Source organism: Eschrichtius robustus, chromosome 1 (assembly GCF_028021215.1).
Source record: "Eschrichtius robustus isolate mEscRob2 chromosome 1, mEscRob2.pri, whole genome shotgun sequence".
In the NCBI taxonomy this organism is placed as follows: domain Eukaryota; kingdom Metazoa; phylum Chordata; class Mammalia; order Artiodactyla; family Eschrichtiidae; genus Eschrichtius; species Eschrichtius robustus.
In genome coordinates this window covers 40495975-40523183 of record NC_090824.1, presented here as the reverse complement: position 1 = coordinate 40523183, position 27209 = coordinate 40495975, and the positions used below count along the sequence as shown (strand labels likewise).

The following is a 27209-nucleotide window of genomic DNA, read 5'->3' as shown; positions in this document are numbered from 1 at the left end:
TCCTACCCTGTATTTGAAAGAGTTTGTAAGAAATTGGTGTTATTCCTTCCCAAAATGTTTACAGAGTTTCACTAGTGAAACCATCTGGTACTCTAATTTTGTTTGCATGTAGGTTTTTGGTCAACTAAATTTCAAACAGAGATATAAGCTATTAGATGTTCATTTTTTTTAAGTTATATTTTTCAAGAAATTTGAGCATTTCATCCACGTTATCATATTTGTTGACATAAAGTTGTTTGTAATATTCCCTCAAAACTCTTTTAATGCCTGTAAGTGTTAGAGTAATATTTCTTTAAAAATTCCCAATATTCTCTTTTCTCTTGATCACTCTAGCTAGAGGTTGTTAATTTATTCAATGAGTCAGTTTTTTTCTTAAACAGGATTATTGAAGTATAATTTCATATAATAAAATTCACCTGTATTAAGTGTATAATTTAATGATTTTTAATGGTATTAAAGGTATGTGCAACCATAATACAGTTTTAGAATACAGTAAGTCCCCTACATATGAATGAGTTCCGTTCTGAGAGCATGTTCGTAAGTCTAATTTGTTCATAAGTCCAACAGAGCCAGCCTTGGTACCCAGCCAACACAATCGGCTACATAGTACTGTACTGTAATAGGTTTATAATACTTTTCAGACAAATAATACATAAAAAACAAATACACACAAAAAAGAAAGAAAACATTTTTAATCTTATAGTACATTACCTTGAAAAGTACAGTCGTAGAGTACAACAGCTGGCATACAGGGGCTGGCATCAAGTGAACAGGCAAGAAGAGTTACTGACTGGAGGAAGAAGAGGAGGTGGGAGATGGTAGAGCTGAAGGCTTGTCAGCAATAGGAGATGGAGGGCAGGCTGCAGTTTCACTCATGCCTGACGTTGGTGGAATGCATGTTTGCATCTTTGAAAGTTTGCAACTTGAAGGTTCATATGTAGGGGACTTACTGTATTTCATCACCCCAGAAATATTCCTGTGACAGTTTTCAGTTAGTTCCCACTCCCACTCTCAGACCCTAGCAACCACTTCTCTGCTTTCTGTCCCTGTAAAGTTGCCTCTTTTTTTTTTTTTTGCTCATTTCCTATACGTGGAATTGTTCAATATGTAGTCTTCTGAGTCTAGCTTCCTTTTTTTAAAAAAAGATTAATTAATTAATTTTTATTTTTGGCTGCCTTGGGTCTTTGTTGCCACGCGCAGGCTCTTCTCTAGTTGTGGTGAGCGGGGGCTACTCTTCATTACAGTTCTTGGGCTTCTCATTGGGTGGCTTCTCTTGTTGCAGAGCACGGGCTCTAGGCGTGCAGGCTTCAGTAGTTGTGGCACTCGGGCTCAGTAGTTGTGGCTCACGGACTCTAGAGCGCAGGCTCAGTAGTTGTGGCGCACGGGCTTAGTTGCTCTGTGGCATGTGGGATCTTCCCGGACCAGGGCTTGAACCCGTGTCCCCTGCACTGGCAGGCAAATTCTTAACCACTGTGCCACCAGGGAAGTCCCGATTCTAGCTTCCTTAACATAATGTTTTTAATGCTTCATCAGTGCCATAGCATGACTTTGTCTGGCTTTAGTATCAGGGGAGTATTGACCTCATAGAATGAGTTGGAAAATATTTCCTTCTTTTTTGTTTTCTGGAAGAGTTTGTAAAGAATTGGTATTATTTCTTCTTTAAAAGTTTGATAGATTTCACCAGTGAAACCATCTGGCTTTGGCTTTTCTTAAATGGGAATATTTCCAAGTACCTTTAAACTTCTTTACTTGGTGTAGGTCTATTTAGACCTTTTCATTTTCTTTTGTGTTTCCTTCCTCTCTCTTCCTCTCTCACGGTGTCCCTTCCTTTAGTAATTTGAGACTTCCTTGGAATTGATCAATTTCATCTAAGTTGACTTTCTGTAGGGTTAGGTGAGATGTCCCTTCTTTCATTTCCTATTTTGATAGTTTGTGCCTTCTCTTTTTTACTCTTGATCAGTCAAGCTAACAGTGTGGCAGTTTTGTTGATCTTTTCAAAATCATCCTTGGCTTTATTGATTTCTTTTTCTGTTGTTTTCTGATTTCTGTTTTATTGATTTTCATTCTAATATTTATTATATCCTTTCTTCTTATTTTGGGTTTACTTTGTTCTCTTTTTCCCAATTTTTTAAGATAGAAACTTAAATTATTTGTTTGAGATCTTTCTTTCTAGAATGGATATTTAAAGCTATAAATTTTTCTCTGCACTGCTTTAGCTGCACCAATAATTTTTGTTTTCATTTTTATACGGTTGAAAATATTTTCTCATTTCCCTTGTTATTTCTTCTTTGACCATGGGTTATTTAGAAATCTGTTGTTTAATTTTCAAATATTTGTGGATTTCCCAAATTTTCTTCTCTTGTTGATTTCCAATTTAAGTCTTTTGTGGTCAGAAAAATACGTTATATGAGTCCAGTCCTATTAAACTTATTGATACTTATTTTATGACCCAATATATTCTCTGTTGGGGAAAATATTTGAAACTAATGTGTATTTTACTGTTGTTGGGTAGAGTGTTAGATGTTACATCATTTTGATTGATTAATAATGTTGTTTAAATATTCTGTATCGTCACTGGTTTTTTGTCTAGTTTGTCAGTTATTAAGAGTGGAGTATTGAAATCTGTAACTATTTTCAAATTGTCTAGTTCTGTCTTCAGTTATGTAACCATTTTTGTCTTTAGGACTGTTTTGTGGCTCTCTCATGGTTATTGTTTGCATAGTTTATCTTGTTGCACACTTTTGTTTTCAGTCTGTGTCTTTGATTCTAACATGTGTCTTTTGTAGACAGTGTATAGTTGGATTTTGTTTTTCCAGTCCGACAATCTTTGCCCTTTGATTGGTGTGTTTACCCATTTACAGTTAATGTAATTACAGATATGATTTGGCCATTTTGATATTTGTATTCTATATGTCACATGGTCCCTTTCTTTCCTTTTTTCTTGCTTTGTTTTGTGTTAGACATTTAAAATTTTTTTTACTCTGCATATTTTTTGAGTTACTTTTTAATGTTACAGTATGCATCTTAGCTTATTACAAACTACTTCATGTTAATACTAATTCAATACCAGTAATCTTTGATCCAGATTAACTCCATTTCTTTTTCCTCTTTTGTGCTATTAATGTCATACATATTATAGTATATGTTAAAAGCCAAATCATACACTTTTACCATTCTTTGCAGTTATTATTATTATTTTTTAATTTTTTTTATTTTTGTTTTTATTTTATTTATTTATGGCTGTGTTGGGTCTTCATTTCTGTACGAGGGCTTTCTCCAGTTGCGGCAAGCGGGGGCCACTCCTCATCGCGGTGTGCGGGCCTCTCACTATCGCGGCCTCTCTTGTTGCGGAGCACGGGCTCCAGACGCGCAGGCTCAGTAATTGTGGCTCACAGGCCTAGTTGCTCCGCGGCATGTGGGATCTTCCCAGACCAGGGCTCGAACCCATGTCCCCTGCATTGGCAGGCAGATTCTCAACCACTGCGCCACCAGGGAAGCCCTCTTTGCAGTTATTTTAAAAACCAGTTAAGAGAAGAAAAGAGGAAGAAACATTTTCATTGCATCTTTTATATTTACCCATGTAATTACCTTTTTAGTGTGCTTTATTTCTTTGTGAGAATTTGAGTTACTGCCTGCTGTTATTTCCTTTTAGCCTGAAAGACTTTAGTACTATTATTATTTTTTGTGATTCATGTCTGCTCGCAACAGATTACTCAGTCTTTGTTTATCTTGGAATGCCTTTATTTTGCCTTTGGTTTGTTGCATAGTTTAGTTGGACAAATAATTCTTGGTTGATAGTATTTTTCTTTTGGCATTTTTAATATGTCATCCCACCACATTCTGACTTCTGTGGTTTCTGATGAGAAGTCAGTTGTTAATCTTATTGGGATTCCCTGATATGTGAATAGTCATTTTTCTTTTACTACTTTCAAGATTTCTTTGTCTTTGTCTTTCTGCAGTTTTAGAGCCCAATAGGGCTTCAGCTTCCCTGATTTTGTCACCTTTTTTGGGATTTAGTATAAAGGGGTAAGTTTTAAAGGAAAATTACATAGGTTTTCACAGTGTTTTAAAAATACTTATAACCTAAACTTATTTCTTTATTTGTTTGCCTTTTTCCTCACATTTTCATAGCCGTGTAATTCAATAATACCTGTTTGAGGAGGGGCTACTTAAGCATCTTTGCTAGTGAGAAATGGTAATAGTGTTTTAGTTTTTTGGTTTATTTCATGTTGTGCTTTCAGATTTTTCTCCTGCCTCATCAGATTTTATGTACATACACACATATATACCTATTTTCTATATATTTGTTAGATAAAAACACATGTATAAAAATAAGGCTTATAGTAATAAAAGGTATTAACTTTTCTTAAGAAACATATGATCTTAATATATTTTCCCTTTGGTGAATATTGAGTGATAATCTTGAAGACTAGGTGAAAGATACCATAGTATATTTGGTATTTGCATTGAGATGTGTATTAACTTATTTAGGAGTTTATGTCCGTAACTATTTAGCTCTGGACTGTGTCATTGTCAAGTGACATCTGGGACTAAAGTCCCCAATGCGCTAATTTTGCTGCCTTATTCTTTTAGAAGTGTTACTAGGAGCAGGCAACAGAAAGAAAAAAGGTGAATGGAACCAAGACGAAAAAAAAGGACTAAAACAGATGGCAGGGAAATAAAAATAATAAAAAGTTTCTTAAGCTTTGTTTGTTTTGGATGGCTTTCTTGTGAAGCACATGGAAATACTTTGCAAGTTTGAGAATTACTGACTTCCTACATTGCTGTTTTTGAGAAACAGCAAATCACTCATGTAAACACCATTTTGGATTATTTTGCTGGAACTTTATTTAGGGCTTACTTTTTCATTAGATAAATAACAGTGCCTTCTTTCAAATTGTATTTTGGCAATACATTTGGAGGATCATACATTTAAATTGAACAGTGCTAATTCAAATAAATGACAAACATTCATTCAAAACTTCCTGAGTATTATAGTCTTGTTGATTATATTCTGCTATAAAAATGAATGTTATTTAGTGTAAATGGGCTTTTTAGAATACATCTAAAATCAGTATATTGAGTTGTTTGAAATGCCTGTGGTGCTAGATTTCTGTATCTGTAATCATATTAATAAGATCTTTTAGTTGAAGAGTATTTTATACCATTGAATGTACTTACATGTAAATATGCTGTATCAATATTATTAATCCTACCTCTCCACCCTTTTTTACTGATATGTCCTGTAAGCCCGGAAGGACAGTGGAAATCAGAGTGAGAGTATAAGCCTTCAGATCCTTAAGATCATTTCTTTTTCCATTATACCAGAGTGTCTCTTGAGTTAAACATGTGAAGTAGGAGAGAGACAGGTAAAGATGGAAATGAAAGAAGGAAAAAGTATTTGATACAGGAAATAACGTTAGACCTTGAACCAACCATAGTATCATTGGTAGGAACTCCTACATTGCCCTTGTGTATACAAAGAGGATTATTGATAATGATATGGCTCTGTAAAATAGTCTTTTTATTTCTGTAGTAATGATTTTAGTTTTAGAAATTAGATCTATAAATGTAATCACCCATTTCTGGTACAAGACCTCTTATCCTTGAAATGGTAAATAATTTTGCATAGTTTTTCATAGCTGTCACTAGTTCTAGCAAAGTTCCACTGTGTTTTATCAAAGATTATCAAGCTATTTTCCTTGTGTTCTATATAGTAGCAACTTGTGGTTTTCCAATAGTAGCATTTGGGTTGAGAATGAGAAGTAATGAAAGGTAATTGTAGCCTCCTGACGTTCTGTTTAATGGCATAAGCAAGAGACTTTTATAGGCAGAATAGCAGTGTGGTTAGGGATAGATAAGGGCTTTAATATCAGACTGAGTGGGTTCAAATTCTGGCTCTGTGAGTTAATGCTTATGGGACATGGGTAAATAACCTTATTCATTTGGAATAATATAAGCCTTATTGATTGGAGTATATTTTGTAATGTGGTATTTGTGAGAATAAAATGAAATTAAATGAAAGTAGACTCAAAGCAGATTCTTTGAATGATTTTCTTAGATACTGTAAATTACAAAGCAAACTGTTTTCCAGATTTAACTTATTAGTTCCTTCATAGGTAACATAGTAGATAATTTTTTCAAAAAGTAAAGAAGCTGAAAACGAAGTAAAAGGAAGAGAGTGATTTAAGTGACTAACTCTAAACATAAGTGTTAGAACTGGATGTAGAATTTCCTAAAATTTTAAGCAGTCTAAACACAAAGGAAGAAGAATTTGTTCTAAGTTATAAATAAGTTAATAGGAAATAATGATATAGTTCGTTAAAAGGTATTAATGACCTCTTAAGTCATTGAAGAATGACTTTTAAAGTATAATTTCATTTTGCAGATAATAGAAGCTCTAAAAGTAACTCCATTCTTTATTGGTTTCACATTTATGGGAGTTTCTATTGAGAAGATGATGTGTGGTAAATATATGGAAAAATAAACATAGTCTGGCCATCACTTGGAATTATTAGAAACAGAAACCAAGAATGTAGAGTAAGTCAAAGCCTTAGATGAACTCATAGTTAAGAAATTAGCTGGTGCTTTATTGATTAAAATACTGTAGTTAAGGAAGCTTCCTAAATATATATGAATTTGTATGTGTATTACCATGGTGATTGATGTCAGTGCATTGTTCTCAAGCAAGAGCATATCTCTCTTCAGGAAGAATCATGTTTCCAGGACTTCTCTGGCGGTCCAGTGGTTAAGACGCCGTGCTTCCACTGCAGGGGGCGTGGGTTCGATCCCTGGGGGGAACTAAGATCTGGAATGCCACGCGGTGCGACCAAAAAAAAAAAGAAAATAATAATAATGTTTCCTAGAAAGTCTTATGGGATAAAGAAAATGAAGAGAAGAAAAGTTGTAGTTAAACTTCGGTAAGACAGATATCGTGATTTGTACACATAAATAGAGATATAGAATTTTGTTGTGTCATACAGGTTTCATCTCTTCTTCATTCAGTTAGGTGTATACTTTTATACATTTATTTGGGTACTGAGACATATCTGTATAGACTATTTTGGTGCTTTGGTTTTGGTTTTTTGAAGAAGAGATTCAAAATCCAGTGGCCAGTAAGACTTGAGATGATGTTTAATATCTTGCATACTTCTGAGATGCTTTGAATTTCATTATTTATGGTCGCTCAGATTTTACCCAGGGCTTCTGTACCCTAACCAGTTCTCATTGTGGAATTCCTGATGTTACTCTAATTGTCATTTTGATAAATGTTAATGCTTTTTGAGAATCTGTTTTTTATATAGGTAAAGATGAAAAATTTGCCCGAAATATCAGTGAATATTTCTTAGCCCATATATTTAAAAGGCAACTACTGCTTTGTATTTTGTTCCAGAAAAAAATGTTTTACAAATGTTCTTTTTAAAAACAATAATAATGTAATAAAAACCAGATGTCCAGTATGCAAAATCATGCAATGCAATTTCTTTCCTTCTAACACCTTAGTGATAGCAGGAAGTTTTGGTTGTGGTGAGGTGCAGGTTGGTGACTTAAGATCAGGGAGCACATTAAGAGTCAGTAGGTTTGAATGGAATGTTTCCAATTAGGAACTTAGTGTTACAGCATTGTGGGGACATAAAATGCCTGGGAAAGACACTAGGTCTGCTGGATAGGAATGCAAAAGGCAAAATGGGAGAAGCTAAAATTTCAGAAATTTGAAGTTTTTGCCTAAGGCCAGGGTTGCACCCAGGAAAGAGAAAGTAAACTTTTCTTTGTTTTCTCTCCTGTATTGCTTCCAGGGTTCTACACTCAATTTAAGATAATTAATGTTTTATATATTGTTAGCCTAGGATTGTACCCTCTTTCAAAACTTTGTTTCTGCAGGAAGATGTTTTGAGCTCTTACAGGCAGACTTTTGAAAGGTTACCAGTTCCTATATTGATAATTGCCTGTGGTGATTTTATCTGGTGGTAGTGACTAAGAGATGGTCTGCGGAGGTGGTGCAGAATATTCCTCTTCTTTCTCCTCCTGAGGAAGGTGATAATGTAGTAGCATTTTGTAGACAGTACACTCTGCTGTGTCCTTTAAATATATTTTATTTGATTCATTAATATAATTTTACAGGTGAAACTAAGGCTTGTTAAAAAAAGATACTCAAGGTAGAGCTGGGATTTGACTTTTTGGACTCCAAAGACTGTGTTTCAAACACTGTGTTATTCTGTGAGGACATAACATGGGGAATTTAAGAGTCAGAAGTTATAGGCAGATAGAGTATTTGCTTGCATTCTTGCTGGAAAGAAGAGAGACATAGATGGGAAAGCTGTTATAGTGTGAAGAACCAAAATAAATGGAGTCTGGTATTGTTCTTACAGCTGCTTTAAGTTATTTGGAGGTTAACCTGGGTTAAACTGCTTGACATTGCAACTATGGGTTCTTTGGATGTTATTTTTAATTATAGTTATGACTTCATCAAGAGTGGTTTTGGAAATTATGGAAATCTTGAAGCGCGTGCATTTCAAAATGAATTAGAGGGCTTAGGTATTTAAAAAATACCACCAGTGTTGACATAGTGTTAGAACATAGTGTAAGATCAAGTCTTGAGACATTTTTAACATATTTGATTCATGTTTTATAGTTATTCTCATCAATTTTTGTTTCCTCAAGTAGTATAAATATTATGAATAAAACTGGTTAGTGATTTTCTAGCATGCTAATTGTATCTATTTAAAGATGTAATGCTTGCAAAATCACTTAAAATTTAATACAAGTTTTTTCCTGAAAGACTACATAAAGAAAAAATGTCTTCTTCTTAGTGATGAATTTAAAAAATGTCCAAACTCATGAACTTCTACTTGTATTCCCTAGACAAAGGGAGAGAGTATTAGAGAGACAAATTGTTTAAAACATCTTTTCTTAGGTCTGGAGCAATATAAATGTGTTGCTTAAAATGTTTAATTTTAATGAAAGAAATTTCTTATTTAACTCTTGTTATTTTGTCATTACAGAATGTATTTGGTATCGTCTGTGAACATGTCTGTTTTGTTCACTGTGTACCCCTGATTGCTAAAAATGTAACATTAGATTTTTTTCACCATTAAAAAAATCAATTCATTCATCAATCTTTAAAAAAATTATGATTTTATCTTTTAAATTAAAAAAATTTATTCTGGTAAGATACACATACATAAGAGTTACCATATTAACTGTTTCTAAGTGTACAGTTCAGTAGTATTAAATATATTCATATTGTTGTCCTACCAACACTACAATCAATCTCCATAATTTTTTTCATCTTGTAAAACTGAAATTCTGTGTCCATTAAACAATACACCCTGCCCCCCGCCCCCATAAGTCTACAGGCATTTTTCCCAATTGTTTGTACACTTAATAGTAATAAAATAAATTAGAAGAATTTAGAGCAAGGAAATATTCACCTGAATCAACATATTTTAGTTTCCTTTATTTTGAGCAGTTAGCTGATAAGCTAGTTTGAACCTGACTTTCAAGATAGAATACTTTTGAGGTTATAGTAGTTTCTTTGTTTTCAACAGGCAAGTCTTGATGATAGATCAATTAGCAAATCCTGAAGAATTAATGTAAATGGTGTGGTAATTCCTGTTATAAGAGATACTTCTTAGAACTCATGAAATTCCTCTTTCCCCCAGGGTATCAATCTGCTCTTGAAGTGAGGAAGTATACTAGTTGAAGTCATGTGTATCATAGCTCAGTTCAAAATTCTTTAGAAATGGAAACTGTTTTTAAAATGCTATGGGAAAGCTAATTAAAACTGAACTTTGAAATTAAAAAGAAAACACAAAACAGTGTAAAAGTAAAGGTTAATATTTTCTCTGAAATGTTTTTAAAAGACTCATAGGAGTGCTGTAGGAAGATTTTTTTAAACCTATTTTCTTAAAGTATAGCTCCTTGAAGACAGGCGTTTATTATTTTGCAGCATTGACCTTGCTAAAAACAGCAAGGTAGGCAATTATCCTTAGGTCTGAGTATTCAAAGTGTTATTATTTTTGAATAAATATTAAGAGACTAACTTTAATAACAACTTTTAGTACGTATGTTTTGTGTGCTAGCTTTTTCCTAATGTAAAATGAATCTCAATATGCCATATGATTGGTGACAAATAAGAAACTCCTTATGCAATTAAGGGAAGATCTATTTATTTAAGAGCTCTCAAAGGTTGTAAAAGATTATACTTGGCTGTATGTGAAGGATAAATGTTGTGCAATAATGCCCCTTAGTTCCCCTTTTATAATAAATCTCAGCTGTGTGTTCAGCGCAAGGGCTCAGCGCCAAAAAGAACAGGTTCAACTTGTCTGTGAGGATTTGCACCACAGTAAAGTGCACAACTGCTTTTGTAGAGGTCATTGTGGAGGTCACAGGCATGTACAGTTGAATGAAAGCAACTTTAAAAACATGTAGAACAGATAGTGTTACTTAAGACTCAAGGATCAATGTTAACTTGAAACATCAAAAGGATGGAAAATCACAAAAAGAACCCTCACATACATTTTTCACTTTATCTATATATGTTTATATGTTTTCAAATGGATTTAAAACACTTTCTTTGGCACCTTGTCCCAGCGTATTTTAAAAGAACTGCAGAATCACTTTTATAATAATTGCCCAGACTTGGAAACATTAACTATTTTAATGTTTGCTAAATTCTGAGCAGTGCTTTGAACAGAGTTCATAAGATAAAGGTAGGATATTATGGTGGTAGAACAGAGTATTCAGGTGTGTGTGTGTGTGTGTGTGTGTGTGTGTGTGTGTGTGTGTGTGTTGGGAGCTGGGAAAGGGGAGTGTGGGTAAATTCTAATGAAAAGGCAGATTTGGTCTAAAGGAGAATGCCTCCATGAGTCATATTCTCCTGAACTTAGGATCGAAAAGGTTCAAAATTAACAACAAAGAAAGACTCTTCTCCCCATTATCTCACAAATACTTTCATATTTTTTGTGGTAAGTAGAAATAACTCAGAAATAACAAGTGGAGAGACTATAAGACCCATGAGTCCAACCTGTAGAAGTTTTGGGTTTAGAATAAAGAACACCAGAAAATAATGTAACTAAGTAATTAAGTAGATGCAGAGCTTACTTAGAGTTGTGTTTTACCTAGAGTTGTGTTTGGTCATAGAGCGACTATTTCTTTTGCTTTTTTTAAAAAAAAAGTGGTGATCAGAATGGCAGGCAGCCATTGGTTTCAGTATAGAGATTAATTAGTAATCTTTAGAATATGCTTCAGCAAATGTAGCTGACTGTCAGTAGCACCTGTCTCAGCAACTGGTAGAATGTTAGTGCTTTTATTCAGCCTGTAATTTCCAGAAGGGCTTTAAAGCTGTGTTCATTAAAGTCTCCCATACTAATTGCTTTCTTTGTCTTCTAGGGCACTGTTTTACTAAATGTACCTCTCATTTATTTATTTATGTGTATATTTATGTATTTATTTATGAAGGTTATAAAATAAAGTTAGTTTTTTTAATTTTAAAAAAAGAAAACAAATTATGTGATAGTCTGTGTACTCCTGTATTTGTGGAACCATTTTTATGGTCGGTGAACACATAATGTTCTCAGATGAAAAATTTACCAAGATTATGATTTTTTCTGCATTGCTTTTGTAATTCATATCATAAACATAAAACATGTCTGTCAATTATGAAAAATGATCTGTTAAAGTGTAGTAAAATGTGATTTAAAGATTTGGTTATTAAGTCAACTTTCTAGGAAGGTAGCTTACCTCTGCATTGCTAGGAATTCTTTCTAGCTGAAGTAGTCTTTCTGGTTCATATTTCAAAATATATTCAATTTTCACAGATTCATAGACAAGCCACAACTTTGTATATTTTTTTGAGGAAGATAATATTTTTGCTTGTTATAAAAAGAAGACTGAACTTCTAAGAAGAATGAAACACATATCTCAGTACAGGTGAAATCTGCATCAATCTAAATGTGCTATGGCAAAGTTGAATGTGAATATTTTCTAAAAAGAAATTGAGTTGTATGTTTTAATGAACTAGGGTAACTGTCATTTAAAAAGCACTTATATACTAACATTTTTAAAACAAATGAGCATTTCCTAATTTACGTTTAATAAATATAAATATATATTGCTGAATGCTTCAAAGTAGAATCAGTTCTGGTGGTGTATCCTTTCTATCATCCGTTCACTAGTGCCTAACATCCACTAAATGTTCAGATAAATCAATTTTAATACCATAGTCCTGTAATAAGAAAGTGCTTGGTGAATTCTGGCAGTATAGGGCTTAAAACCTGGGTAGGTTACTTGGCCTTGGAGAACATTAGTTTCTTTTCCTGTAACATAAACAAAATAATACTTACCTCAACTGTATGGATAGGGACTAGCATAGTACATGGCATACAGTAGATGTTCAGTAAATATTTCCGTGTCCTTTGTGTGGAATCCCACTGTTAAGTAATAACATTCTATATCTGCATGACTTTAGTAAAAGACAATTTATGCGAAACTGTAAGGGAATCAGAGAATCCTAAATATTCTATCCTATTCTACATTTACAGTCTAGATCTAATTACATGGTGGTTTTGTAAAGGTGGTAGTGGTGATATGTGTTTGGGGAAGGCAGATTGGGATGGTTAAGGTATTCCTAGTATTTGTTGTTTCCTTTTAGGACAGAAGAAGGATAAAGTCAGTATAGTTTGGCTTAGCTGTTTATTTTCTACAGTGGGAATAGCACAATAACTACTCATTCTGTAGTTAAATGACCTCAAATAGAACCATATTTGTTATGTAGTTTTTTGGGGGGATGGCTTGGATTAGAGGATTGGAGTGAGTGGGATACTGTGGATCATTATAAAACATTTGCTCATTCATGAAACAAACATTCCTAAATATGTACCAAGCACTGTACTAGGCACAGAGGGTTTATATCTAAATAAAATATGATTTCTTGAATTATTCAGTCTCTATTATGGTGTAAAGAAGCTTTCTGCTACCTTTTCACTGAAGAATATTTCTGCTTCAAAATACTACTAATATTATGTGATATTTTTTGTTTTGCTTATATCATAATAGTAATATTTGTAGAAAATTATATAAAGCAATTTTCATATTTTATCATATTCAAAAATTTAGACTTATGTGTAAGTTGTTGTTATTGATGGTTAACTAAAAGTTCACTTAAAGTACCAAGGTAAGAATTCTTTTTTGGAAACTATTTTTGCAATTACTAAAAGTAAATGAGCTAAAATGCTATATGCCTGAAAAGTTTGTAAAATTGCTGGTAAATGCTGTTTTTCTTAAAATTAGTGCAGACTCTTTTAACGAGGTAGATTTTGTGTCACCAAATAGTCTCCTTGATGTTTTTCTTTTCTGATCTTTTTATAGAAACAGTTATGATTTGCTGGACGCTCTGTCCTCTTGGCCACAAATGGTAGTTCAGTAGCAAGACAAGCATCAGAGAAAGAATGTAAAAATAATACTTTTCAACACTGCCTCATTTATCAGTCCTCAAGGAAAAATAAAACCTAGGACAACAAAACCAAACAAGATAAACAGAATCTTTTCCTTGGATCCTACTTTTTCTTTAAGCTAATGCCATATCTCCCTATTTTTATTTTATCTTAGAATTCGATGAAAATAATAATCAAGTTTATTCAGTGTTTCTACTTCTCAACTCCCATTCTTTCTTCTATCATTTGTATTCTGGCTCCTATTTTCACTACCGCACTGAAGCTGTTCTTGGTAATAAAATTCTTTTCACTAGAAATACTCTTCCTTTCCCTCCATTTCAGCCCCGTCAGCCTTCATAGCCCATCTCAAATGTCATTTTTGTCTATGAATTCAATTGAATGAACATTCAAATACCTGTCATGTTCAGCAGAGTCATATCATATGTACATTTAACTTATTTGAATTCACCTAAAGTTGAAAACACCGAGCGAGGGAGAAAAATAGCAAAGAATTCCTCTCTTCCCCCAGTAAAAAATGTTTTTGAAACAACAAAGTTGCTAAAAGCAAGACAAGTACTTTATCTGGTTTTCCACAGAACAAACAGTAATCTATTCTAATGCTGGAGGAAAAACTAGCTGAGTTGGATTTATATAAAGAGATTATAATATGCGCAGAACAATGTACAGTATACTTTATGGGCTATTTAAAGGATTTTTGAGGGGTTATTTTGACCAGTTTTTGCCTTACTCTGACTTTAGAACCGAGTTTAACTCCTGTGCAAGGTGTGACTTCATTGTTATAGCTGTGTTGAACTTAAATCAGTCACATCACTTAGGATCCTTCTCGATGACATTTGGATGTCTCTTGGATGTGTTAGGTATAGAACTATTTAAGGCAGAGAAGACTAACTTAGTTCCTTTTCTGTCTTTATTTTTGTATCATGGAGGAGAGAAGTTTGTATACATAATTATAGTCAAAACACGTTACATCAGAGGGAGAAAATGTTATTCCTTTTATATTTAATGTTCACCTATAGTTTGGAACCCTGGGCTTTCTGAAAACTAATTGCACGTGTCCACAAATATATTGTTGCATTTAGTTTCTACATAAGCCATAGTAGTTCTACATCAATACAAAGGAATTCATAGAAATGCTTTTTTTAAAAAAACGTTCAGGGAATTCCGTGGTAGTCCAATGGTTAGGACTTGGCGCTTTCATTGCCGGGGCCCGGGTTCAATCCCTGGTTGGAGAACTAAGGTCCTGCAAGCCACACAGCATGGCCAAAAAAATAAATTAATTAATTAACTTTAAAAATGTGCAGGATTTGGTTGTTATTATATTCGACGTACTTTAACGATATTAATCTTTTTCTAAAGATATTATTTCCTAATTTTTCCCCTACATTTAACATTTCTGTATATGTTACATTTTATTTTTGAAATTCTTTCTCAAGGAACAATTTAGATTGGTGTGACAATATGAGTTCTAAAATAGAGTTGATGCATTATTAAAGAACATTTTTCTGTGTGGTAATTTGAACACTAATGATGTGTATGGTGGGGAGGAGATTACACATGAATTTAGTTAACAAAGACTTAAAGTTATTCCCCTGTAGTGAACAGATTTTGATGATGTTTTCTCAGGGCCAATTTGATGTAGAAACAGTTTCAGAGACTTGGCTTGGCCAAGTGAGGATATAACTTTTTTAGGACTATTTGATTTCTAATGAACAAGAAGTTTAAGCCCAACTAGATAAAGAAATTCTTCTTTGATGTTTCAAAGCATCTTACATATTCAAATGGAACTGATCATCAGTAAAGAGCCAGAAAAATATGGTGCTGTTCCTAGTGTATTCAAGATGAATCCTCGTTCATATTCTGGAAAAATCTGGTTTTTTTTTTGAGAAGGAAAAATTTGGGGAAAAATAGGTAATCTAGCTATTAGGCATCGTATTTCAAAAAACAGGAATGCTCATAAAGGCTGATTTGTGGGAATAAGTCAATGTTAGAATGCTTAAAAACACCAACCCATAATCATTTTTTTAAAAAAGTTATATTCTGCTCATTCCAAAACATGGATTCAGAAAGGGAATGGAGTCTGATGATTCTAGTAGAGACTTGGGTATCTGGGAATTAGTGATTGTTTTTTCCACTGGCCGTTTCTTTAGTATATATAGAATCAAGCTGTTTTACATTAAATTTGGGGAAAATTATTTTTATTTTCATCATACATTATCAGATAGTGGTTTATTTCCACTACGGTCATGAAATCGTAGCAGATGGGACCTGGACGAACATCTAGTCCAACCCTCCAGTTTGCCCCCACCCCCTCATTGTTGTTGATGAATATGAAGCTTAGAGAAATAAAATCACCTCAGTTCATTTTCGTTTAGAGGCAGTGTTAGCATAAGTATATAGTTACTTCTTACCATGCAGGGTCTTGTCCCTCATTTGTCTTACGCTGTTTACTGTAAATTTTGAAAGAAATTAGAGAAAGCCATTTCTATGGGGGAAAATGAATTGTACTTACCATGAAATTATGTGCTACCGGAAAGTTGTTACCATGCAGCTGTTGCAGTGATGACAGGCTGATATCACCCTAGAGTGACCAGAACAGCATAGTATAAAAATTGCTCTGCTTGCTCCTCAAATAAATTGAAAACAACTGAATTACCAAAAGAAATTAACTAGAATCAGTAGCTTGACGGCAGTGCCATGTGTATTTTTTAAGTATTCTCTATTCCATTAAAAAACTGTGTGAGTATGCACACAAATACAATTTTAAAAATATGTCCACATCTACATACAGATGCATACATGTGTACAAATAGAAAACACATGTACATATGTGCACACACATATTTAAATTATTAGGACATTTACCGACATAGAAACAGTATTTCAAAAATCATTAATTGATTTTCTGAAAGGTCTCCTGTAGATGTTTTCCCTGGAAATAATCAGTAGAATTGTACTGGTTTAATGCTCTGAGACCAGTGAAATATTCTGGCTTCTAATTCCCTTTAGCAATGTGATACATTCTATAGGATTTGATAATTTTAACATGTGAGAGGATCCAGTTTTTTAAGAACAGTCACCACTATCATTGTTTTGTTGTTTGTTTGTTTTTATTTTGCATTTAGATGATTCAACAAAATAAAAGTAAAAGGAACAATCTCATTGAAAAGTGATCTACTAGAATATAAGCTTGTTGGTGGCAGGGGCTTGTATCTGTTTTGTTCACTGCTGTACTTTTTAGTTTTTGGCTACAGTTAGTGTTCAGTATTTGTCTTTTGAATGGGTGTTGATTACAGCAGAATAACCACAATGTTTTGTTGTCTGAAATTTTGTTGAAATGAGTTCTTAAGTGGCTAGAAAGCACATTTCCAGGCTAGGGAAAAAAAGCATCTACTGACTTTCTCTAATGAATAAGAAACAGTATTAAAGTGTGGAGAATCTGGAGATGTATTCCTTACGTACTCTCGTAGTACATGTGATTACAAAATTCCAATTGTTTACATGTAGTAAGAGCATTGTGAAATGTATAGAATTTGGAAACCTGACTCTCCATCTTACTGTTTTTCTAATGTTCATACTACTACACCAGATGACTGTTCACATGCCCCTTTGTATTATTCATTCATTCTACAAAATACCGAGCAGCTCTTCGGTGCCAGGTACTGCGCTGTGAGGCATGGCAGTGAACAACAGGGCCTTGCAGTCTAATGGGGGAGACAGATGTTAAACAGATATTTATACACAGAGCTTATTAGCAAATATAAAAATTAAGAGAGTTCTGAATCTTAAAATTTTGTTACAGGATTTTCAGAATCATTTAACCCATCACTCTGAATTGCTAATACTTTATGAATTACAGCCTGTTCTGTGGTACTTAACAAAATCATATACTGATTGATATGGAAGGGTATTTTCATTATTGCTTATTTCAACAACCTATAAATGATTACTAATTAACTTTTCTGTTGCTGTTATTTTAATTAGAAAATAATATATTTTCTTTATTAATGTTATTTTAAATGGCTTGCTGCATTCTGAGTTTGTGCGTGTGTGTGTGTGTGTGTGTGTGTGTGTGTTGACGTAGTGACCAGAAGATTTTTAAAGTAAGAGTTGTTTTCAGAGTTAACTTTATCTCTTATTAAATGGCTTCCAGAAACCTAGATCATATAATTTTTAATTTGGAATTAAATCCTGCATTTTAGAGTTAGCACAAAAGATAGTTTGTGCTTTTTCTTTACTTGAGGGACATGAATAACGATATTTGTGGTGTACTATAGATTATCTAACAGATAAATCTCAGTAAATTGTAAACTTTTTTATGGTAGACTTGAAGCTTGCTGAGTAAGACAAGTTAAAGATATATTTCAAATTATTACTTAAAATTACAGCCATGTATAATTACCTTTGTCAGCATTTGCATTGTTCTTCAAATGTTTTTATGTTTTTCTATATGGAAATGAGCTGAATTTTGGAAACTCTTTCCACAAATGCTTGTATTTTTGACTAGCAAATTATTGAAATATAACTTAGGGCCCTAAGGTATATCTTAGAAGAGAAACAGGGGCTCCATTTTGTTACGTTCTAGGGGAGTAAAACATTAATTATACTATTGAATGTAGAGTTTGCCTGCAATTTTCCCCCTGAGTGTAGATATTATCTAAGGTTGCATGATTTGCTGTGGCTCTTCTTGCTACATTTTTACCCTCAACGCCTCATTTATTTATTATTTATATGGCAAGGACAACAGAAATTGAAAGGGCGTCAGTTTTGCGTTACGGCTTTGAAAGTCAGCAAAATGTAGTTGAATTACTTAATGTGGGTGTTATTCAGGACTCATTACTAGGATCTCACTCTTTATACATTTGTCTCCCCCAAATTTTATTTTTTCTCGTGACTTTGCCCATCATTTTGTTGATGATAATAGCAAAGTTTCTCTTGGGTTTATTTTGTATTTTTAGCTGCTTTTACTGAATATTTCTACTTGGATATTTCATATATAGTCAGCAACATTGATTTGATTTGAACCACCATCTTAAACTCTTTATTTTGTAAACAGCTTTATTGAGGTATAGTTTACTTACTATAAAAAATTACTCATTTTAAATGTATGATTTGGTATTTTTTGTACTTCTTTGTAGTCACTTTGCATTCACACTTCTAGCCCCTAGTGATTATTAATGTACTTTCTGTCTGTAGTTTTACCTTTTCTGGACATTACTTATAAATGGAATCAAACAATATGTAGTCTTTTGCCTAGCTTCTTTTTTTTAGCATAAAATTTTTGAAGTTCATATGTTGTAGCATGTATCAGTATTTTATTCCTTTTTGTTGCTAAATAGTATTCAGCATATGAATATTAAATGAATGAATTCATATTCATATTGTATGAATATACTTCATTTTGCTTATCCATTCACCAGTTGATGGACATTTAGATTGTTTCCACTATTTGGCTACCATGAGTAATGCTGCTGTTCTTATAAAAGTCTTTGGTCATGTGTTTTCATATCTTTTGGGGAGATACCTTTGAGTGGAATTACTAAGTCATATAGTAAATTTATTTGTAAATTTAAGAAAAACTGCCAAACTAATTTCAAAGTGGTCGCACCTTTGTACACTCTCACCAGCAACGTTTAAGGGTTGTAATTTCTCTCTACATCCTCAGTGACACTTTGATTATGGCCATTGTAGTGGGTGTGAAGTAGTACTTCATTGTAGTTTTAATTTGCATTTTTCTAAAGGTTAATGGTGTTGAACATCATTTCATGTGCTTATTAGTCCTGTGTGTATCTTCTTTGGTGAAATGTCTATTAAAATCTTTGCCCATTTTTAAATTGGGGTTTTTGTTTTTTTTAAAGAATTATTCAGCTATAAGAGTCCTTTGTGTATGTTCTGGATACAGATTCTCTATAAGGCATGTAATTTGCAAGTATTTTCTCCCAGTCTGTGTTTTATCTTTTTTAAAAAAATCTTCTCTCCTCAAACCTTCTCTTTCCCAATTACCCTGTTTCTGTTAGTCTTCAGCTCTGTCTGGTTTTCACATTTTAGTATTCAACTCAGCTATTCCAGATTGCTACCAAGTCTTGCAGTTTTAATTATAATCTTTTTTTTTTTCTCTTCCTCTCAGTCACTACTCAAATCTTCAAACCTAATTACTAAAATAGCTACAAAGCTGACCTACTTGATTCTAGGCTCTTTTTTCTTTAGCACTATTGTATTTTCTCGGCTATAAATGCTTAGCTATTTTCTTTTCAGACTAACAAAGATTCCATGATACATCTTTAAACTATTTGTAATGAAAAATTTCAAAAAGAGCAAAGTAGAAAAATCATACAATGAATATTCGTATGCCTAATGTCTAGATTCAGTAATCTTTAATTTGCTTCATATATATGTATCTTTTTCTGAACCATTTTGAAGTAAATTGCAGTTACTGTGAAATTTTACCTTTAAATTCTTTAACCTGCATCTCCTTCTGACCTGCCCTGATGTAGGACATTCTTATATGTAACCATAATGCCATAGTCACACAAAACAAAATTAATAAAAATTCTCTAATGTAATCTTATACCCAGTCCATATTCAGATTTCATCAGTTGTCCCCCAAATGTCTCATGACTGTTTTTTCCCTTCCTAAATTGTTACTGAGCTAATGACTCTTGTTATATTTATTAAACCTCTTAATTCTTTTAAAATCTAGAACAGTTCATATCTCATGCTACATTTCTTGCTTTTCTTTCTCATGCCACTGACTTATTGAAGAGACCAAGCCAGTTGTCATATAGTATGGTTTTTAATTTTTCCCCTATGGTGTGATTCAGTATGGTCCCTAGTATATTTTTATTATCTTTTTTATGGTTATAAAAATTATACCCATTTTGGCCGATTAGAAAATACTGCATAAAGATAAAAATATAAATCATAATCTCATCACCTAGAGATTACTACAGTTAATATTTTGGTGTTTTTATTATAGCTTTTTTCTTATGCAGATTTAAAAAATAGTTTAGATCATCCTTATTATGTACTTACTAGTTTATTAATTTCTCTTTGAACATAATTTTAAATGGCATACATGCTGTTACAGTCGAACTCATGTTTACTTAATTTTCCCAATATTGCTGAACATTTATGTTCCTTTTGGTTTTTCACAATTATAAACTGTGATGGTCAGTCTTTTGAATAAAGATTTGATTAGTATATTTCTGTTTTTTTCTTATAAATTCTTTCAAGTGGAATTATTGGGTTAAGCTATATGAATACTTTAAAGGTTTACTAAATTGTTTTTCATAAAGAAAGCAATTCCATTATTTGCTCTCCTATCAGCAGTGTATGAGAACATCTTTCTCCACACTCTCTTGTCATATTGGGTATTATTCTTTCATTTTATCCTTTATTTGGTAATTTGATGGAGATTTGTTTTGACATTGTTTTGAAGGGTCTGATTTTTTACCATATGAGTTCAAATTACTCTTGGAATATTTTCTGGCTGTAATGTAAGCTGTACCATACTGATTCAGTGTCTTTTGGCCCCCACTTCCCCATATATCCATTCTCTGCTCCTGTTTATTTGATATAGTCTCAAGACACACATACTGCTCTAGTAACATTGCTGTCTTCTTTATTGCCTTGCTTTTGTAGACTTTGTCTGCCCTCTGAGGTCTTGCACAAGTTGCACTGTTTCAGTTTTCCACCTTTCATTGATTTTTCCTCTCTTTTGATTTTTCTATAGCCCTCTTCAGTCTATACTAAATCATTTGGTGCCAAGTCAAATTTAGTTCAGGTGTTGAATATCACTATTGCATCGTACAATGTGACTTCTTTAATCTGAATCCTCCTTTTCCTGATAATTTAGAATAATATCACACTTACTGTTTTGTGTAGAAATATCACTTTCATTCTCATTTTGCATCCAGAAACTTTTAAACACTGTTTTGCCTCCAGTCACGTAAAAACCCCTAACATTTTCCTCATAGGACTTCTTGTTGAGATAGCTGGTCTCTTGGTGATTTTTTTTTTAATCTTAATTATGTCAGTGATTTGTACTGTAAGTTCTTCCGCAGGTTTAGATTTGAGAAACTTGGCATCTATCTCACACCAGTTTTGGGGGGAAAAGATTGAATGTTAGAAGACTAGGTTGTGTATCATTTATGAACTTTGTTTTCTCATTCTCATGATAAATAGAATTACCACTGAGTAATGTTTATTTCTCTCTAAATGCTATAAAAAAATTTGTCTTTTTGAACCTATGGCATTTTGACCATATCTAAATTATTAGAATTTGTATAGAAATCTAGGACTTATTAATATCAGACTTTTAAATTGAGCAACTGTGATTATATTGTCTAAAAATAGGATATTGATAGGCAGTGTGGTATGGTAGAGCCCACACTAGACAGGAATTAGGAGATATGACTCTAACTATGTCACCTTAGGAGAAATTTATATTTTAGGGGTCTTAGTTTCTTTATCCATAAAATAAGGAAGTTAGGGGAAAAGAACACAGGCTTTAGAATCTGACACCCTTGGCTTTTAATCCTCAACCTGGCATTACCTACAGTGTGACCTTGCTAAGTCACATATCTAAGCCCCTGTTCCTCATTTGTAAAGTAGGGATGATAGTATTTATCTCATAAAATTATTGTTAATACTAAAGAAATAATACATTAAAAGCCTTTAGACCAGTGCCTGGCACTGAGTAAATAATGTTAGCTATTATTATTATATGATCTTTTATGTACCCACAAACTTGCAGACAAGACTTTGGATTATATGACATCATAACTTATAACTTGGGCATCATTGTTGCTATTTAGGGAATGATTACTTTTAATGTGTTCATTCCCACGTTAATGACTTAAGGGAGCCTGTCTGTTTTTTGAATATTATCTTCCTTGGAAAATATTCCAGCTCTTGGAATTATCCATTTTGTATCATCTTTCCTGGGTCTTGCTTTCTAATTTGTAATATGAAAATGGAGTAATTAAAGTAATCTGCATTACTGTGTTATGGGATAACTATAATATAATAGGTGTCCTTTTAAAATTCTTACAGTTGACTTTTTCTTCTTTTTTTTTTAACCTAAAAATGTGACAGCAATACTGGACTTTTTGTATAATGTGGCAGGAGAATATAGTACCTAGTAACTTATGAAGAAGACACTTTGAAACAAGGATGTCAAAATGCCACTCAAAATGTCCCGCTTAGGCAGGCCCCTTCTTAACCTGTGTAATACTCTGTACTCAGATTCACTGTTCAGAAATTGGATTAGTGAGAGGTAGTACAAGATTTAGCTTGACAGTTTCAAGTTTATTTAGAAAGGCTCTGAAACATATGGAGGTTAAGGGTTAAAATAATGTTAATGGAGTTTTCCATAAATCTCACTTTTATCTTGTTTTTGATGTGTATTATTTCAGCCAGGTAAATGAGAAAATCAGAGTATCTAAAACCATTTTTATTTTTTTAATTTTAATTTTTTTTAAAGACACATTTTTCATTTTCACCAAGAATTTTTATTATTTTTTAAAAATTTTATTTTATATTTGACTGCGTTGGGTCTTCATTGCTGCACACGGGCTTTCTCTAGTTGCGGCAAGTGGGGGCTACTCTTTGTTGAGGTGTGCGGGCTTCTAATTGCGGAGGCTTCTCTTGTTGCGGAGCATGGGCTCTAGGCAGGTGGGATTCACCTAGTTGTGGCGCGTGGGCTCAGTAGTTGTGGCTCACAGGCTCTAGAGCACAGGTTCAGTAGTTGTGGCGCACGGGCTTAGTTGTTCTGCGGCATGTGGGAATCTTCCTGGACCAGGGCTCGAACCCGTGTCCCCTGCACTGGCAGGCAGATTCCTAACCACTGTGCCATCAGGGAAGTCCTAAAACCCATTTACAAAAATTGTGGTAAAATATGTATTACATAAACTTTATTTACCATTTTAACTATTTTGAAGTATGTTCATGGTGTACATCCATCACCACCATCCATCTCCAGGATTTTTTTTATCTTCTCCAGTTAAAACTCTGTACTCATTTAAATAGTAATGCCTCATCCCCTGCCTCCCCACACCCTCTGGCAATCATCATTCTGCTTTCTGTCTCTATGAATTTGACTACTCTAAGAACTTCATATAATTGGAATCATACAATATTTATCCTTTTGTGACTGGCTTATTTCATTCACTTAGCATAATGTCTTCAAGGTTCATCCAGTTTTAGCATGTATCAGATTTCTTTCCTTTTTTAAGACTGAATAGTAGTCCATTGTGTGAATACCCTATTCACTATCCATTGATGGACACAGGGTTACTTTTACCTTTTGGCTATTGTGAGTAATGCTGCTATGAGTAGGGGTGTACAAATATCCGTTCAAATTCCTCCTTTCACTACTTTTGGGTGTATACCCAGAAGTGGAGTTGTTGGCTTATATGGTAATTTTATATTTAATCTTTTTTTAAAAAAATTAATTAATTAATTAATTTATTTCTGACTGTGTTGGGTCTTCGTTTCTGTGCAAGGGCTTTCTCTAGTTGTGGCAAGTGGGGACCACTCTTCATCGCGGTGCGCGGCCCTCTCACCATCGCGGCCTCTCTTGTTGCAGAGCACAGGCTCCAGATGCGCAGGCTCAGTAATTGTGGCTCACGGGCCCAGTTGCTCCATGGCATGTGGGATCTTCCCAGACCAGGGCTCGAACCCGTGTCCCCTGCATTGGCAGGCAGATTCTCAACCACTGCGCCACCAGGGAAGCCCTATATTTAATCTTTTAATCTTTTGGGGAATTGCTGTCTGTTTTCCATAGTAGCTGCACCATTTTACATTCCCATCAGCAATGCACATGAGTTCCAATTTCTCCACATCCTTGCCAACACTTGTTATTTTATGTGGTTTTTTGTTTTTGTTTTTGTTTTGGATAGTAGCCATCCTAAATAGCTGTGGGTGTTAAGTGCTACAGTTGGGCCCTCTGTATTTGTGGGTTCCACATCCATGGCTTCAACCAGCCATGAAATTCAATCTGGGTTTGGTTGAATTCATGGATGCAGAACCCAGGCATGAGGAATCTGGGGATAGGGAGGTCTGACTGTGCTAGTATGCCATTTTATATAAAGGACTTCTGCATCCATGGATTTTGGTATCCCTGGGGCAACTTGGAACCAGACCCCTCAGGGATACTGAGGGGCAATTTTATATCCTCATGGTTTTCATTTGCATTTCCCTAATGGCTAGTGATGTTAAACATCTTTTTTGGTGCTTATTGGCCATTTGTACATCTCTGGAGAAATGTCTGTTCAAGTCCTTTGCCTGAGTTTGGTGAAGGAGTTTTGAGGTCACAGTGTCAGAGAAGCTATTAATATGATGGTAAACAAGCTAGGATAATGCTACATGGTATTAAACTTGTTGAAGAGAAAAACCATGAGTCATATGCAAACATCCACAGTGGTCGTTCCTCACTGCCTCAGTTGCACTGTATCACCTTTATAAATTTATTTATTTATTTATGTATTTTTAGCTGTGTTGGGTCTTCGTTTCTGTGCAAGGGCTTTCTCTAGTTGCGGGGAGCGGGGGCCACTCTTCATTGCGGTACATGGGCCTCTCACTATCGCGGCCTCTCTTGTTGCAGAGCACAGGCTCCAGACGCGCAGGCTCAGTAGTTTTGGCTCACGGGCCCAGTCACTCCGCGACATGTGGGATCTTCCCAGACCAGGGCTCGAACCCATGTCCCCCGCACCGGTAGGCAGACTCTCAACCACTGTGCCACCAGGGAAGCCCACTGTATCACTTTTAATTTACGGTTTTTACCTTTTTTTTTTCTTTAAATAAAAGAGAACAAATGTTTTATGTATCCAACTTAGTAATTTAAGTAATGGAAACTAAGGGCGGTAACGAGAAATAAATTATAAACTAGAAAACATTGGAATTAATAACTGTAAGAACTAGTTTTTATTAAAAAGTTAGGACATAGAGAAGCTGATGAGAAATATACCAAGAAAAATAACAGAATTAGAGTTAGAATCAGAAAACATGGACTATATAAAAAAATATGGATGTTAAAAAATTAGAATTATGTGCTCAGATTACAATAAATATGTAAATCTCAGTGTAATGGTGCTATGTGGTTGAGTGGCATTTTATTTTGTATATTTTTCATCAAGTATGGTCTTTTTATTTTATTTATCCAGTAGTTCTTTTCAGAAAAATACGTGGATATTCCATTCAACTTAATTTTTAGCATAAAATTTCCTCATTTTGTGTGTGTGTGTGTAAGTAGACATCAGATACACATATTTGTTAAGTAAGTTTAATTCCATTATAAAGACTTAAGAGAATAGACATTTATGTGGCAAAACTTTGCAGAGAATAATTTCATTAGTGTCCTTCCTTAACTAAAGCTTTCAACAAAACACAGGTTACCAAAACTGTCAAAGCTGTATAATAAAAATAGGAAAATGTGAGAATAGACTATGCTTATATGTTTGCTGAATTCTACCATTGACATTTAACAGCTGTACTCTTTAAGGCTAAATTTTAATTTAATGATGGATTTAGTTTTCTTCCTTTAAATCATGTGTTACTGACTATGTGTTAATTATATAAAATGGGTTTCAGTAATGTAATGAATAATGGGTAATATTTTTAATGTGAGGAATTTAGCTCATCTTTAAAATGACTGCAAATAAGTATTAAAATGAAAGTAATATTAAAAAGTATTATTTTCCTTCATTTTTCTAACAGGGTCAACATATTTCATTACCACCCATTCAAAAGCTTGAAGAAGCTCTATATGAATACCAACCACTGCAAATAGAGACTTGTGGACCACAAGTTCCTGAGCTTCAGATGCTAGGAAGACTTGGGTAAGTGTTCAGAAGAACTTCTCATTGAGGAGCTGATGTTTAGGGCTTGGTTGTTACCATTTTTAACTGATACTTTAGCATTCTTAGATTTTGAGTTTACAGAACTTTACTCTTTTGTAAGAAATGAATGGTGCTTAATACTAAGTTAATATGTTATTTTTCCTATGGTCCTATTAGGTCTTTTGAGATTGAGACTGGATTGTATTAGTTCCCTTTTAAGGATGTCATTGGCAGCCAGCCATACTGAAGTAGCTGTTCATTTTCGGCTCACTGTGTATTTTTTTTAGAAATAGGGGCTTAATTTAGTCAGCAGTAAGCCAGTGAAAATAGAGTTGAACTCCTTGCCATGAAAAAGAGTAGATTTACTCAATGAGCCACAAAATACATTTTGTCAAAGGGTATGATGTAGAGCTGGCCCAGTGGCTCAAAAGCTGTAATATATGCATCCAGTTTGGAAATGAACTTGGGATTGTGGCTTTTGTGAGTGATGGAGATGATCACATTCTGTCTTAGGGGAACAAATGGGTATTTGTGTACTTATGGAAAGTATAGATATAAACTTTGTTGGACGGAGTAAATCATATCCTGATCTGGTGTCTCAATCTAAACTACTAAATGAAAAGATAATCGAGAAACAGTTGTTTCTTAACAAAAGAAAATAGCACAAAGAGTATAATGTGGATCAGGAAACTTACACAAGCCTATTAGATAGCGTCATCCACCAGAGGGCAGACAGCAGAAGCAAGAAGAACTACAATCCTGCAGCCTGTGGAACAAAAACCACATTCACAGAAAGATACACAAGATGAAAAGGCAGAAGGCTATGTACCAGATGAAGGAACAAGATAAAACCTCAGAAAAACAACTAAATGAAGTGGAGATAAGCAACCTTCCAGAAAAAGAATTCAGAATAATGATA

At 33.9% G+C, this 27209-nt stretch overlaps 1 protein-coding gene across 5 annotated transcripts in view; it reads left to right on the top strand.

Annotated features, from left to right (window-relative positions):
• Window positions 1-27209, top strand: part of MNAT1 (MNAT1 component of CDK activating kinase) — a 223417-nt gene that overhangs the window by 93814 nt on the left and 102394 nt on the right. For all 5 annotated transcript variants that reach the window (XM_068544528.1, XM_068544518.1, XM_068544547.1 and 2 more), the window contains exon 7: window positions 26169-26290. In XM_068544528.1, coding sequence (XP_068400629.1) covers window positions 26169-26290 — 122 coding nt within the window. The remainder of the gene's footprint in view (window positions 1-26168; window positions 26291-27209) is intronic.